Genomic DNA, 17510 nt, shown 5'->3' on the forward strand with positions numbered 1-17510 from the left:
CAAACTGCTTTTTCATGATAAAAATGCATTTTTCGGCTAATAAACCCAAATACAAAGTTTCTTAAAATCGCCTGTACTATTGATTTCTGCAAAAGAAAATTTAAACAGTGACACTTTAAATTAGGCGAAAGTATGCTCACAAATGTGCACCAATAAACAAATATTAAATAATAATAATAATTTTTATTTATATAGCGCCAACAGATTCCGCAGCACTTTACAATTCTGGGGGTACATACATAGACAAAAAATAGACATTACAGAGATATACATATAATTATCCATACATGAGGAGTGAGATCCCTGCTCGCATGCATGAGCTTACACACTATCAGGAGGGGGGTTGAGACAAAATGGCAGAGGGGCAAAGTGCCTCATTGTTCTTATGGTCCGGCCATCTTTATAAATAAGGCAGTGCAGGTAAGAGTGGATGAACCTGTCACCAGCCAATGCCTGCATGCACAGGTCTAAGTGCTTAAGTGCTTGGCGTCTGTGTATGTATGTGCCTGTGTGTTTGCGCGTGGTGGAGGTGTGTGTGTGTGTGTGTGTGTGTGGGGGGGTGATTTAGGGTAGCAGTCAAAATTAGGGAACCTGGTAAGCCTGCTTGAACAGATGTGTTTTGAGGGCACGTTTGAAGCTTTGTGTATTGGAGGTTAGTCTGACAGTCTTAGGTAATGCATTCCATAGAACTGGTGCAGCTCGGGTGAAGTCCTGGAGACGGGAGTGAGAGGTGCGGATCAAGGTGGATGTTAGTCGTAAGGCACGGGTAGGACGGTAGACAGAGATGAGGGAGGAGATATAGGGAGGAGCAGCACTGTGGAGAGCTTTGTGGATGAGCAGGAGGACTTTGTATTGTATCCTGTGTTTAATAGGGAGCCAATGTAGTGACTGGCACAGGGGGGAGGCATCGGTATAGCGGCTGGACATGGAGATGAGCCTGGCCGCTGTATTGAGAATGGACTGGAGAGAGGAGAGTTTAGAGGAAGGAAGGCCGATTAGTAGGGATTTGCAGTAGTCTAGACTAGTGATGCACGATGCACCGAAATATCGATACTAATATCGATATTCGGGGCAAAAAAAACGGTTCGGTACCAGGATTTCCTGGTATCAATACTTTATGTTAAGATGTGCAATAGCGCAGCTTAACATAGAGTATAGTGCAGAGAACACGGCCGGCGGCTATCTGAGCGCCGGCCGTGTTCTCTGTGTGCTCCCCACCCCCCGCGCGGCTCACCAACTCCTTCTCCATGCTGCCTGGTCCCGGTGTCATCTCTCTCCCCCGCGCTGCTCACCAACTCACCAGCTTCTGCTCCATCTCCATGCTGCCCGGTCAAGCAGGTCAGTGAGCCAGCGTGCCACAGCACATGTGTCATGGCCGGGGGTTGACCCCACACTACCCACTGGCCGACCCATGTTCTGCAACCAGCGGGGTCCGTCCGGGTATGGCATGCCGTTGTCACTATGGAGCGGTATTCATACTGGGCTGTGCTCTGTTGTGACTCCTGTCCCCCGCACACAGGCCGCAGCCTCCTCACTACGGGACAATCTCTAAAGCAATCGGCTACTGTGTACGGAGTGGCTCGGATGCTGCTGACACTTCACAGCGGCATCTACACAGTTACACCGGCTATTTAACTGTGATGCCGCTGTGTCAGCAGACTCCGAGCCGCTCCGTACGCAGCAGCCGATGGCTTCAGAGATTGTCCTGTAGTGAGGAGGCTGCGGCCTGTGTGTGGGGGCCGGGAGTCACAGTGGAGCGGGGAGGGAGGGGGGAGTGACGCCGGGACCGGGCAGCATGAAGCAGGAGGTGAAGGTTCTGCTCCACTACAACTATTACTATCTCCAATGTACTATACTAGTGCTGGGTCAGCACTAGTATAGTATGTTGGGGACAGTAGTTGTATGGCTAACACATAACACTAGTATAGCATGTTGGGGGTAGTAGTTGTATAGCTGCGTGTCAGCCATACAACTACTATCCCCAATATACTATACTAATGTTATGTGTCAGCCATACAACTACAACCCCCAATATACTATACTTGTTTTATGTGTCAGCCATACTAGTACCCACAACATACTATACTGTGCATCTGCCTTACTACTACCCCCAACCTACTATACTGTGCATCTGCCATACTACTACTACCCCCAACCTACTATACTGTGCATCTGCCTTACTACTACTACCCCCAACCTACTATACTGTGCATCTGCCTTAGTACTACCCCCAACCTACTATACTGTGCATCTGCCATACTACTACTACCCCCAACCTACTATACTGTGCATCTGCCATACTACTACTACCCCCAACCTACTATACTGTGCATCTGCCATACTACTACTACCCCCAACCTACTATACTGTGCATCTGCCTTACTACTACTACCCCCAACCTACTATACTGTGCATCTGCCTTACTACTACCCCAACCTACTATACTGTGCATCTGCCATACTACTACTACCCCCAACTTACTATACTGTGCATCTGCCTTACTACTACTACCCCCAACCTACTATACTGTGCATCTGCCTTACTACTACCCCCAACCTACTATACTGTGCATCTGCCATACTACTACTACCCCCAACTACTATACTGTGCATCTGCCTTACTACTACCCCCAACCTACTATACTGTGCATCTGCCATACTACTACTACCCCCAACTACTATACTGTGCATCTGCCTTACTACTATCCCCAACTACTATACTGTGCATCTGCCATACTACTACTACCCCCAACCTACTATACTGTACATCTGCCATACTACTACTACCCCCAACCTACTATACTGTGCATCTGCCTTACTACTATCCCCAACTACTATACTGTGCATCTGCCATACTACTACTACCCCCAACCTACTATACTGTGCATCTGCCTTACTACTACTACCCCCAACCTACTATACTGTGCATCTGCCTTACTACTACCCCCAACCTACTATACTGTACATCTGCCATACTACTTCTACCCCCAACCTACTATACTGTGCATCTGCCATACAACTACTACCCCCAACCTACTATACTGTGCATCTGCCATACTACTACTACCCCCGACCTACTATACTGCGTGTCAGTCATACAACTACTACCCCCAACATACTATACTGCGTGTCAGCCATACAACTACTACCCCCAACATACTATACTGCGTGTCAGCCATACAACTACTACCCCCAACATACTATACTGCTTGTCAGCCATACAACTACTACCCCTGACCTACTATACTGCGTGTCAGCCATACTACCTTCCCAATCTCTCACAGTAAACAGTGTTCAAAGCTGCAAATCATTGCACACTTAAAAAAAGACTTGAAAAAACTACAAAATACTAAACTTTTGTAACATTTGTACAGTGTAAGTTGTAAATGAAAATGAAAATACAGTCATACCTTGGTTTAAGAGTAACTTGGTTTAAGAGCGTTTTGGTTTAAGAGCTCACAGTTTTTCAAAATTGTGACTTGGCTTAAGAGCATTGCTTTGGTTTAAGAGCTCCCAGTACTTGGTTGGAGGTGGAGTGGAGGAGGGGCATGGCCTGCATAGCGGGGTCTACAGCCCTATACTCTAACCTAGGAAGTCTCCCTCACCTTCCAAATCATAGCAGATCCACTTCAGGCTGGGGCTTACATCAGGGGACAGGACTGTGGAGGTAATCTCTGCATAGCTGTAACCCTTCTCTCCCCGGACAGAGAGCGCTGCATGTATGTGCCCACATCTGTCCTGCTCATTCCTTCCTGCTCCCTGCAGTCTCTGTCCGCCCTTGTGTTTCACATCCTCTCCATTACTGTACAGTAACTTATAATATCACAGATTCTGCTGTTTCTGAATGTTTGTTTCATTTGTTTTACATGTTATTCAGAATGATAAATATTTATTTTTGGGGGTGTGGAACCAATTGTCTGCATTTCTATGATTTCCTATGGGAAAATTTGCTTTGGTTAAAGAGTGGATTTGGATTACAAGCGCTGCCCTGGAACCAATTATGCTTGTAATTCAAGGCACCACTGTATATTGTACCATTGTAATAGTGCCGACCTGAAAAATATAGATAACACGTCAGCTATGTTACATAGTGAACATTGGGGAGCGTTATATCTGCAGTTGGGGGGGGGGGCGCATTATATTGAATCATTATGGGGGGGGGGGGGGGGGCGTTATACGCCAAGTATCGAAATGGTATTGAGTATCGAAATAAAAAAGATGGTATTGGTATCGAACTCAAAATTCTGTTATCGTGACATCCCTAGTCTAGACTAGAATGAATCAAAGCGACTATGAGAGTTTTAGGGGATTCGACAGTAAGGAAGGGACGGATTTTAGAGATGTTTTTTAGATGCAGATTACAGGAACGTGAAATAGATTTAATATGAGGAGTGAAGGACAGATCCGAGTCAAACATAACCCCAAGGCAGCGGGCTTGTTGTGTAGGGGCTATGGTCGCAATGGTCGCACCACAGACAGAGATGGAGATGTCACGTAGAGGGCAGTTAGCAGAGGGAGGGAATACAAGAAGCTCCATTAGAGTGCTCCATAACAAGTGCCAGAGTGCCCATAAACCATGGCACTAATTCCTGCCAGCAGAACAGGCTCCAGGCTTTGTGGGAAATGTGTCTGTGCTTCCAGGGGTTGAGGTGGTCTGGGAGTCTCCAAAGGACTTGGCAACTATGATTTCACCATGGCCTTGCTGTTGCAGTCTCCTGGCCTTCTGAGAGTGTGATGGATGAAAGCAGACATATAGAAAGCTGATCTCCAGTGACCTCTGATCTGGTTGTGCTTTGTTAGAGCCCCTCATCTACCAGCTTAGCCAGTGCCCAGTTCTTGAACAATGGAATTTTTGTGCGTCTCTGTCACTGCATGTCTCAGGTCATATTATGAGATTTTTGTTCATGTGAGTCTGCTCATTCAGGAAAAATTAGTGGTTTCCTCTTCTCAAAAGACCATAATGTTAATCAAAGGATCTCTGGAAACCCTCCAAATATTCACCGTACCACACTCGTTTTCCAGTGTCATTGCTTCATACTAGGATTCAGTTGCAGATATGTGTGACTTTGTAGTGAAGGAAAGTTGGAGAAAACAGCCTGTCATAGTACAGAGATCGCTTTAGCTTTATACATGCTACACACACATGCAAAAAAAATATTTTTTTTCATGTCTGAAAACTGCTTTTAATATAGTTTTATTTGACCTTGAAGCTTTACCAGGCCTGTGAAGAGGCCCGAGATGTTTCCAGATGGTTATATTTTAAGAGCAGATCCACCTAAAACCTAATATCTTTAAGGGTACATTCACACTTACCGGATCCGCAGCGTATTTTCCGCTGCGGATCCGCAGCAGATTTCATTTAAATAACTGAACACAGCATCAAATCTGCTGCAGATCCTGTAGGTGTGAATGTACCCTAAGGCTGGGTTCACACTACGTATATTTCAGTCAGTATTGTGGTCCTCATATTGCAACCAAAACCAGGAGTGGATTAAAACACAGAAAGGATCTGTTCACAAAATGTTGAAATTGAGTGGATGGCCGCCATTTAATGGCAAATATTTGCTGTTGTTTTAAAACAACGGCTGTTATATTAAAATAATGGCCGTTATTTACTGCTATATGGCGGCCATCCATTGTTCGGCTCTGTTCACACAATGTTGAAATTGAGTGGATGGCCGCCATATAACAGTAAATAACGGCCATTATTTTAATATAACAGCCGTTGTTTTAAAATAACAGCAAATATTTGCCATTAAATGGCGGCCATCCACTCAATTTCAACATTGTGTGAACAGATCCTTTCTGTGTTTTTAATCCACTCCTGGTTTTGGTTGCAATATGAGGACCACAATACTGACTGAAATATACGTAGTGTGAACCCAGCCTTAGGGTACAAACACACACACACCGTATACGCAGTGTATTTTCTGCTGCGATACGCAGCAGATACGCAGCAGATTAGATCTAAATAACTGAACACAGCATCAAATCTGCCGCATCAAATCTGCTGCAGATCCAGATCTGCTGCGTATACAGTGTGTGTGTTTGTACCCTCAAGCAGCCTTTTATTTCAGGTTGCTGGAGTTTCTGTACTGCACTTACCATGTATCTGTTTCTGAGTACTGGAGTTTCTGTACTGCACTTACTCAGATACATGGTACTCAGATACATGGTACCAGCCAATATGACCACTGTTAGTGCCCCAAGAGAGTTTTCCACTCAGCTCTCCCTGTGTGCAGCTGGCAGAAACCCTTCTGATACCATTTGGCTGCTTCTTTTTTTTTTATTTATAAATCCTTGCAAATCAAATCCCAAATTTCGAGGTATGCTTTCAACAATCATTTAATGATCATCACCTTGTCCACTGCCACTGTATTTAAAGTTTATGGGACTGACGGAAAACTGAATAACTGAGTCCTATATGCCCCATTCCCTTTATGCTTTCCTTAGTCCCATAGACATTGAAGGCAGCTCAAAGAAAAAAAAACAAAAAAAAAAACTATGACCTGTCAGACGCTTTGACTGGTTAGGGTCTGGGTGTTCACACTCCACTGATCGCTAGAATGAGCCAGGAGAAGCATTCTCTAATTGCTCTGTTACCCAGGTTTGTCCTTGTGGCAAAAAAAGGACTTCCATAGTAAGTCTATGGGCCTTTCTCGTGCAGCAGTACAGGAAGGGAAGTGCTCAGCTGCTGCTTCTCCCCAGCCTCTTAATTTTTAAGGATTTTGAGTGATGTCCCCAGCAGTCAGGAGCCCTCAGTCATGATGATAGCATACCCTAGGAATATGTGATTCTTTATATAGTTGGGAAACCTTTGTTGTAGAAAACAAAGGTTTTCCTGTTGTAAATTATATGCATTGTTGCCACAGGTCTGCTTAGACACAATCTAAAACTAAACAGAATATCATGGCAGTCAGTGTGTTTGGGGGAAACATAATAAAGAAAGTATACTTACCAGACCTTAACACTGGGCTCCCGGAAAGGGTGGGACATAGCCGCTCAACCAATCAGTGTCTGCAGTGGTGTCCCGCCCCCAGTCACTGACTGGCTGAGTGCGGCATCTATCAGCCAGGTCATAACATTGACGGAGGGAGAGATGAAGAATGTCGGCGGGGGCCCTGGAGGGGGCTACGGCACTGCATGGGCAAGGAGAACAGTAATTATATAATTATACTTTCTTTATTTTGTCCCCCCCACCCTTTCTCCACCTGACCTCTCCTTTTAAGATAATTCTTAAATAGTGGCTTTTGGTACAGGAGGGTCTTTACTTGTTCTTTCATACTCCTTAGAACTGTTACAGTGTTCAGGAAAAACGATCATTTTTTATAGAGCATAATCCAACATCCAAATTCTCGCCTAACATTATTGTTTTTTCATCCTTCTAGGTATTTGCATTCGATTACTGCTTTTGGTCGATGGATGAGAAAAACACAGAAAAATATGCAGGTATAGGACAAACAGCTTCCTGGACAAATTGGTCTGTTCATAGATTATTTGTGACATATTTACATTTGTTAAAGGGGTACTCCAGCAAAAAAACTGGTGTCAGAAAGCTATACAGATTTGTACTTCTATTTAAAATCTCAAGTCTTCCAGTACTTATTAGCTGGTGTATTCTTTCCAGTCTGACACAGTGCTCTCTGCTGCCACCTCTGTCTATGACAGGAACTGTCCAGAGCAGGAGAGGTTTTCTATGGGGATTTGCTACTGCTCTGGACAGAGGTGACAGCAGGGAGCACTGTGTCAGACTTCCTGCACCACATACACCACTTCCTGCAGGACATACGGTAGCCGAAGGCTTGAGAATTTTATATAGACGTAAATTACAAATCCTATATAACTTTCTGAAACCGGTTGATTTGAAAAAATTTTCTGGCATACCCTTTAGGCTGGGTTCACACACTGCATATTTCAGGCAGTATTTGGTCCTCATGTCAGGTCCTCATAGCAACCCAAACCAGGAGTGGATTGAAAGCACAGAAAGGATCTGTTCACATAATGTTGTAATGTTGAGTGAATGGCCGTAATTTAATGGCAAATATTTGCTGTTATTTTAAAACAACGGCTGTTGTATTGAAATAATGACAGTTATTTACTGTTATATGGCGGCCATCCACTCAATTTCAACATTGTGTGAACAGAACCTTTCTGTGTTTTTAATCCACTCCTGGTTTTGGTTGCTATGAGGACCCGACATAAGGACCAAATACTGCCTGAAATATACTGTGTGTGAACCCAGCCTTAAAGTGATTCTTTAAGCTTAGAAAAAAATGCTACTTTCCTTCAAAACAGCACCACCATTGTTCCGAGGTTTTGTGTGGTATTACAATTCACCTCCATTAACTTTTAATGGGGCTTAACTGCAAAACTCACCAAATGGTAGAGAAGAGAGGTGCTGTTTGTGAAAGAAAGCTGCCATGATTTTGAAATCAAGGACAGTAATGCAAAGATAGATCCAGTATAATGTCTGATCCTGCCACGGCTCCTATTAATCTGTGGATTTGCATGTGGAAAATGTGTAGCATATTACAGTACCAGTTGTATGAATAAGATTTAAAGAAAAAAAAATCTCTCCTACAGAAGAACAGTGTGAACATTAAGGTCTCATTCACGTGTTCAGTAGAGATGAGCGAACCGGGTTCGGGTTCGAGTCGATCCGAACCCGAACGTTCGGTATTTGATTAGCGGGGGCTGCTGAACTTGGATAAAGCTCTAAGGTTGTCTGGAAAACATGGATACAGCCAAGGACTACACCCATGTTTTCCACATAGCCTTAGGGCTTTATCCAACTTCAGCAGCCACCGCTAATCAAATGCCGAAAGTTCGGGTTCGGATCGACTCGAGCATGCTCAAGGTTTGCTCATCTCTAGTGTTCAGTAGTTTTTCAGGACCAGTATTATATCTGCATTCTGCAGATAGAGGATCTGTTATCAGTATTTTTGTGGTTCCGCATGAAATTGGAAAGTTAAATTAGGGTGATCCCATATTTTTTAGGGATGTTATGGAAATTACTTCTTCATGTGCAAAAAGTCCCCACTCGGGACTTAAGGGGCTACGTATCCGGGTGGTTTAGTGATCTCCCCACTGGGAGGCACCCCTTGGCAACAGGGTTTCCTTCCCTGGAAAGAGATTTTCCCGTGTTTTTGCTTTTCCCGTGTTTTTGAGACCCACATTTATAGGGGGCAATGTACTCATGGAGACTTGTGAGTGAGTACTTCATTGGATTTTTTGCACTGATCTCCCTGATCTCTGCGATTGCAGTGCTTTGTTAAAATTATTTCTACAAAATTTACGGATCTGCAAAAATTATACACTCTCCTATAGACTTCTATGAAGTTTCTGATTTTGCCACAATTATGGTGGCAGCGCCAAGATATAAATTTTTTATGTTAATATGCAAATAAAGCTCAATTGCCCAGTTTTGAGGCATTCCCCTGCATGGCAAATGCCCAGGTAAGTTCAGCCCATGGCCCCTGTATAACCGTCCCATAGCCCATTCTCATCCACCTAATGGTTTTGGCTGACAGCGACTAGATAAAAAGGACATGGGCTGGACTTCTCTGCTGGGGAACACCCCCTTTGCATTTGAAACTAATTTAGAAACACAGTCTAAGAGTATTGGGTGCAGGTGCACCCACCATGTTTCCTTTAGCAGTCAGTAGTGGATTATAATAGGGGCGTTTTGGGCGGCAGCCCGGGGCCCTGAGCTCTTGGGGGGCCCATGACCACCCAAAAAGACTTATACTTTCAGTGGTGTACTGTCTCCTGGCTACACTTCCGCCATGATTTGCAAAAAATCACAGGTTCTTTTATGGCAATTTTGCACAAATCAGGACATCATGACATTATCTATACTGTACTATAAATGCAAGGATAGTGCCGCCATAGTTGCAGTGGGGTGGGGGGGCCCAGGCTTTGTGAACAGCCCGGGGCCTATGGTAAAGTTAATCCGCCCCTGTTAGCAGTATCTAATGTAGATATACTAAAATGAAGAGTGAAAGCTTTTTATATACTTTTATATAAAATATGTTTGCATACACAACCAACATACCTTCCAGGACTCTCTAGATCAGTGCTTCTCAAAGTGTGAGGCAGGCCTCACCAGTGAGGAGCCCCTTAGTTGTTAGTGAGGCCCAGCTGGGGAGGCAGTTTTCGCAAAGTAACTATGATCTGCACAGTCCTTTTGCTGTTTGCAGAAATCTCAATTTTAGCAACATTATTAATTTATTTCGTACTTTCTTTATTAGTATATAAAGCTTGGGAGATAGGTGAAAAATAGCCCTAGCATTATTTTCAGCTTTTAAATGGACTTTCGCACAGATAGTGAGGCCCAGGCACCCTCTTAGTCAGTCTGGTGAGGCCCAGGCATTGCCTTGGTCTGTTGGGTGAGGCTCCAGTAGAAAAAGTTTGAGAAGCACTGCTCTAGATCATAGTTTATACCAATCTATACCACAATGTACCCCCACTAGATCCACTGGTTTTAGTGCACTGAACATAGTCTAAAAGTGACTGAGCCATTTCCTAATTGATTGACATCAGTGGATCCAGTTTTGCGACCTACACCACAAAGTATATTTAAGATGTGAATGTTCCCTAAATTAGCTAAGGTTAAACACATAACACTTTGTTACTCCCAGAGGAAGATATATATATATATATATATATATATATATATATATATATATATATATATATATATATATATATATATATACTACAGCTTGTGAAAAATGAAACCGAAAACTGTGCACTTCCTGCCTCTCTTTAGAGAGTAGATATCAGTTTCTCATTGTATCTCTCTCTCTAGTCCTTGGGGTTGTCTACAAGAAGAATTGTATAGAGATGATCGCTTTCTTTTCTGCCTCTTGTAGCTATACTTGCACTGAAATGAGATCTGTAAAACCAATAATGAACGCCTGTGGTACTTCTGGTCAGCATTTTTCTCAGGCAGTGGTTGGGCCTTTGGTCTCGCACTGGAAATAAGTTGTTCTTATATTTCCGTCTTGGTTTGTGAAGATAGAGATGTAATGACCTAAATCCACATAGATCACCTATGAATCCTGCATATAAGCCTTGTGTCACCATTACAGGCCTTGGCTGCTAGTTTGGAAATGTTCCTAGGTTACGTACTGGATGGTACAGATGGGAGCTCTAGTTCAGGATAGCGCAGTATAAGTAAGTATATCACTCTGGTAGAGGGGGCAGTGGAAAATTAAGCATAGATACTTGTTTACTGTTGTATAATAGACGAGTACTAAAGAGTCTTCTTTTCTGGTGCTTGCAAAGTTATTTGTGCGTATTTAATTATAAAGTAGTATTTATTCACAAGTTTATGCATCATAGACATGTTAAAGTCCAATGTTTTGATCACAAGAAGTTTGACATGTGAAACCAAATAATTCTAGAATTATATAAATGTAAAGTTGTGAGAAAAAAGATAGCATGTATCTGTGCAATAGCTGGTGCATGGCCGACAACTAATTAAAGCAAGTGCTGCACGGACATCGCTAACGCTGTCCATGTAGCCCTGTCCTTGCAATTTTTGAGCTGTGCCCATTTAACAGATTCAATTCACTTACCGATTCGCATTCACTTACCCTGCGTGCCCGGCTATCTAATATGGTCTGACGAAAATACAGTGTAACTTAATTTTAGGTTTTTTTTATCATTTAAATTTTTTTTATCATAACTTTTCTTCTATATAACACATATTGTGGTTCTTTAGACTTCAAAAATGCTGAATCTGCCTGTATAAAATGCAGAATCTGACACAAAAGGGAGAAAAACTATACTGTGCCTTTGTATAATCACAGCCTCAGACTAACTTCATACTACAGGATTTTCCGGCGGTCATTGCTTACTGCCATCAAGAAGACGTCCAATATGTGCTAATGACGGCTATCTATAATGATCATGATCATTATAGACGGCCATCATCGGCAAGTATCTGACATCTTTTTAACGGACACAGAATCCTGTAGTGTGCACTTAGCCTTACAGGGATGCAAAATAGGTAGATACATTTCTATGGACACTGTATTAGCACTTGGTCTCGCTTAAAGGGTGTATGGAACTAAATACATTAGTGTGCATGAGACCTAATATTCATTATATATTTATTATATTTTTTTTTTTTTTTTGAGTAATTATCTCAAATGAATTAGTTTTGTAGAGCTGTCATCTTGGCAGCTATGTAAGTACATCACACTGTTCACTCTAACAATTTACTACTTAACATTGCCCAATTTCATCCAGCACATGGGTTTTCTGTGTAAAAATTGTCCCTCATGAATGACTAATAATTAGCTGATTATATATGTTGGACTAGACTAGACGACAATGAATTCTGTAGGTCATAGCACAAAGTCAGATGCCTGATGATAAAGATGGGCATCGTGTTACTGTCTTATCAGCACTCCATGCAGTACATTGGCAGCCTAGCCATATAATGTATGCCAGTCACTCTCTCAGCTCAGCTGTCGGAAGAGAGGAGGAAGTAATGGCACTCAGTGATTGACTGGACTTGGCAAATGTACAAGAAGACTAAAGCTCTGTTGTTCCTTATCTTTTTTTTTTTTCCTATGAGCCTTTCAAAGCACCAAAACAGAGACTGGGTAATGAAAAGGGTTATTTGTGCACATTATAATTTTACTGTATTATTTTGCAGGTCAGGAAGTGGTGTTTAAGTGCCTTGGGGAGGGAATTCTTGACAATGCCTTTCAGGGATACAACGCGTGCATTTTTGCATATGGGCAAACAGGTATGGAAGTTAATGTAAATGTATATTTTAAGGTATTATGCCGTTAAAATTACAGTATCACTACCCTTAAGATTAATATAAATCCACCTTATATTTAACCCCTTAAGGTCAAAGCCAATTGTCGTTTTTGCGCTTTTTCCACTTTGTTTAAAAGGCCACAGCGCTTGCATTTTTTCACCTAGAGACCCATGTGAGCCCTTTATTTTTTGCGACACCAGTTGTACTTTGCATTGACAGGCTTTATTTTCCCAAAAAACATGCAGCAAAACCGGAAAAAAATAATTTGTGCTGTCAAATTGAAAAAAAAGGAATTTGTTTTCATTTCAGTGAGTTTCGTATTTACGCTGTTCACCCTATAGTAAAACTGACATGTTATCTATGTTCCTCACATCAGTATGATGATTTTTATTTTATTTGTCGGCTTTTAAAAATGAAAGCCTTTTTAAAAAAAAAAAACTAAAAGTGTTTAAAATTGCTCTATTCCCATCCTTATAACGCTTTTATTTTTTGTTCTATGGGGCTGTGTGAGGTGTCATTTTTTGCGTCATGATGTGTTCTTTCTATCGGTACCTTGTTTGCATACATGCAACTTTTTGATTACTTTTCATTACATTTTTTGTGGATTTGAAGCGAAAAAAAAAATTGCACTTTGGAGTTTTTTACGCTTACGTCGTTTACCTTGCAAGATCAGGAATACTATAATTTAATATATACCAAGATCCTGGCGTTGTTTAGTGCTTCTTGTTCTTTGGCCTTTAATATTCCCCTCGCGCGCCATGATGTACCAGGTACGTCATGGGATGCAAAGGGGTTAAAGTGACACTGTCACCCCCTTTTTTCATTTTGACTGCTCTCCACAGGTGTAAAGGGTAAATGTTACAGCTTTCATTACTTATTTTATATCACACCTCATGGTGCTTGTCCTGGTAAAAAGTCGTTTTTATCACCTGTGGATTGGTATACGTGGGTGGGGCCTCACGGCCTATGTGCCACATCGCTCCACCCCTAGTGCCAATTAGCCCCGCCCCATCCATGAAGTCATCGCCGCATAGGCCCCTGCCCCTCAGCGGCCATTGGTGTGGGACAATCTTGGGGGTGGGGCCTAGAGCTTGAGACTGGCCCTTCCAATGGCTGCTGAGGGGCGGGGCCTATGAGGCGATGATGTCCCGGATGGGGGGGGAGCTAAGTGGCGCTAGGGGCGGAGCGATGTGGGGTTTTGTATTTGGGGGGGAGAATTGTGGGTACAGAGTCGCTTTAATAGCTTTTATTGTCATGCTTTACAGCATGACTCAGGGACATAGATGGCAATAGGAGTCTGTCCCCTTGAGATGACTGTAAAGCATTTCTGAGCGCACTCTATGAACTTTAAAGAGGTCATTCCATAGGAAGCTGCTATTGTCTCCTATTTCTACTGGTGTCACATTTTGCTGCAACGCTGTCCTGATCACTTTACAGCTGCCTCCTCTTATGTCCAAACACAGAACAGGAAGTCAAATGTATAACAGTGTAGTAGGCTCTCAAGAAGTGGGTGAAATAATACTATAGGTGTAGCTATAATGATTATATGTCAACAAAATTGAATGAAAATATTTAATGCTACAATTCATAAACGACAATAATCTAAATGCATAGAGAAATAATTAAAAATACCATAAAAAAAAAACAAAAACGGATAAATACACGTATATATATATCTGATAAAACGTCCACATGGACAATAAAATATCCAATGAATGGTGGAATATATATATATATATAAAAAAATAAGAAGAGAGCCAAGTGATGAGCACCGCGCCGGGCCCAGCGCGGTCACCCCACTTAAATAATGGTAGTCCCGAATCACGGTTTTTAACCTAGGCTCGTATTGTTGTTGAGCCGGTGTACTTGTACTTTAGATAAATAATACTCCTTTTAGAATGAGATCATGCAAGGGAGAATTAAAAGACAAGTAAATGGTGGTGGGATATCCACCTCTCACCCTGCTGGTGATATCATCTGCAGTCAAATGCGGTATTGTGATGGTAATCCGTGAACCAGTCTCTGCGGTCAGCTTGGGAGCCGTGCAATCGCGGTCTAGTGCAACATATGCGTTGACTTGAGTTGTTGTGGCGTCCGCGTGGATGGGAGCGCGCGCTCCTTCCGGCTGCTGTTGTATAGGGTGCCAGAGGAATATGGCTCCGGTTCGGGATCTACGTTTGTAAACCTAGGTATAGTTTCTGAAAGGCTCTGTTATCCTGAGTTCCCGGGACGCGTTTCAGGAGATCTGCTCGCTCCTTTCCTCAGCAAAAGGAATCTGGATAACTCTAATGTCCCTTGTATCCTGTCAGCTTTTATATCCATTCTGGACTAATCCACAAAACCTGTGATGGATCCTTCCAGGTAATTCTCCACACCTGTAGATCATTTGCTGCTGCATAGTTGTTACTACCTCATATGGAGTTACATAGATCGGCAACTTAGCAACATTTATTGGTCTACATCATTACATCTCTATTCTGTTTTGCATTACTCCCACCGTACAGTTTGAGTGGAAGAATGAAATTAGTTTAAACACAATAATAAGAATAATGAACAATAATGGAAAATGGTAAAAAATGTAACACTACATGGAGAAATATGTAATAGAATGTATATGTGTCTGCAACATATAAGGACAGAGTAAAATACAATACAATAAATGTGTGAAATTATAGTTGAATTCTCTCTATATTGCCATCTGATCTTACTTAGTATATCTGAACATATGAGTGTTCTACGTATTTCACACTGGGTGTGGCTTCTTTCCTGTGTGAGTTCTTTGTGATCTGATCTTACTTAGTATATCTGAACATATAGGTGTTCTGAACATATGGGTGTTCTACGTGTTTCACACTGGGTGTGGCTTCTTCCCTGTGTGAGTTCTTTGTGATCTGATCTTACTTAGTATATCTGAACATATAGGTGTTCTACGTATTCCACATTGGATGTGGCTTCTTCCCTGTGTGGGTTCTTTGTGAGAGGTTTGCCGATGTGGCTTCTTTCTTATGTTGATTATATTTCAGGTGAGACAAAGTGCTGATGTTTCAGGCGATATGGTCTAGGTACTATGTTCACTAGGGCACCAAGGACTAACCAGTTGTGTTGTTTGGTAGTATCATAGATTTACATATACGTAAAAATATGCCCATGTCCAAAAGACAAATGTATATATACACCAACAGATATGAGGAAATAAACTGGGAAAGAATAAATGGGTCAGGTAACAGATGAATAGAATAAAATGAAATGAATATGAAATATATGAATATAAAAATATATAGAATGTAGAGAAATATAGAGAAATATAGAAGGATGCCGGGAGTCACCAAGGGGCGGTCCAGGCACTGATGAAACAGTCTGGCACTGTACCGTCCATCGGTCACACCCCCACCATCCCTAGCCTGGCAGGTTTAACAGAATCCAACCAAATAATATCCCTTTCACATTTACCACTCACAGGAACCCAAAGATTTCTAGTTCAGCATTGAGGCCATAGGGTGTGATTGTCTGTAGTTCAAAAATGAATCTGGACTCCTGTCTTGACATTTTAGATATAAAATCACCTCCTCTCCACTCGTTCTCCACTTTTTGAATGGCTGCAAAAGTGGTGCCTCTCAGTCTACTCTGATGGACTTCTTTATAGTGGGCTGAGAGTGTATGTTTTTCATATCCCCTTTTTATATTGTATAGATGCTCTGTTATTCTTTTTTTCAGTGTTCTAGAGGTCCTCCCTATATATTGCTTATGGCATGGACATTCAATAACATATATAATATTTTCTGAATTGCATGAGAGTGTGTCTCTGATCTTATGCTCATGTCCATTTGCTGTTGATATTATTGTTTCCGTGCGTCTTGGAAATTGTGTGGCTTTACAGTTATTACACATGCCACACCTAAAAAAACCATTTATTTCAGGACAGATAGTCGGTTGGGAACTACCAGTTCTTTTTCTTACAGTCGGAGCTATCTGTAGACCAAGGTTGGGTGCCTTAGAGTATACTATGGGGGGTCTCAGGGGTAATATGGGGCCAATCAATCTGTCGTCTTGTAAATGGTGCCAGTGTTTGGTAATGATTTTGCCTATGTGTTTATGGTTAGAGTTGAATGGGAGAACCAGTTTCACCTCCTGATGTGTATCTTCCTTATTTTCTGTATTTGATGGTTCCAGAAAAAAGGAACTCCTGTCTAACTCCCTCGCTTTATTAAGAGCCTTCTCCAGAACTGCTTCTGGATATTTCTTTTCCTTAAATTTTCCTTTTAGTACAGATGCCTCCTGTTCGAATCGGGCATCTGAGGTACAATTCCTCTTGAGCCTCCGGAATTGACCAAAGGGGACATTGAGTAGCCATTGGGGTAAATGACAACTATCAAATAGTATAAATCCATTTCTGGAGGAAGGTTTATGGAAGGTACTACATTGTAGTTTGGATTCATGAGTTGTGATTTGTAAGTCTAAATATTCTATGGAAACCTGGCTGAAATGTGATGTGAAGGTAAGGTTATATAGATTCTGATTGAGTTGGTTAACAAATAGTGAAAGATTATCTACTGTCCCTTTCCAAAAAATTAGTATATCATCGATATACCTTTTCCAGAGCACCAGGTCAGCTCCCAGCTGGGGCAAGATGTGATGTTCCTCCCAGTATGCCATAAACAAATTGGCATAACTGGGAGCGAACCTGGTGCCCATAGCAGTACCAGATATCTGTAGAAAAAACTTGCCATCAA

The 17510-nt window shown here is 42.1% G+C and overlaps 1 protein-coding gene across 13 annotated transcripts in view; it reads left to right on the forward strand.

The window, feature by feature from the left end:
- The window catches only part of KIF13A (kinesin family member 13A), a 166090-nt gene that overhangs the window by 63141 nt on the left and 85439 nt on the right, over nucleotides 1–17510 (forward strand). For all 13 annotated transcript variants that reach the window (XM_069957958.1, XM_069957963.1, XM_069957965.1 and 10 more), the window contains 2 exons: nucleotides 7388–7448; nucleotides 12670–12762. In XM_069957958.1, the coding sequence (XP_069814059.1) occupies nucleotides 7388–7448; nucleotides 12670–12762 (154 nt within the window). The remainder of the gene's footprint in view (nucleotides 1–7387; nucleotides 7449–12669; nucleotides 12763–17510) is intronic.

This window comes from Dendropsophus ebraccatus, chromosome 2 (assembly GCF_027789765.1).
Source record: "Dendropsophus ebraccatus isolate aDenEbr1 chromosome 2, aDenEbr1.pat, whole genome shotgun sequence".
Taxonomy (NCBI): domain Eukaryota; kingdom Metazoa; phylum Chordata; class Amphibia; order Anura; family Hylidae; genus Dendropsophus; species Dendropsophus ebraccatus.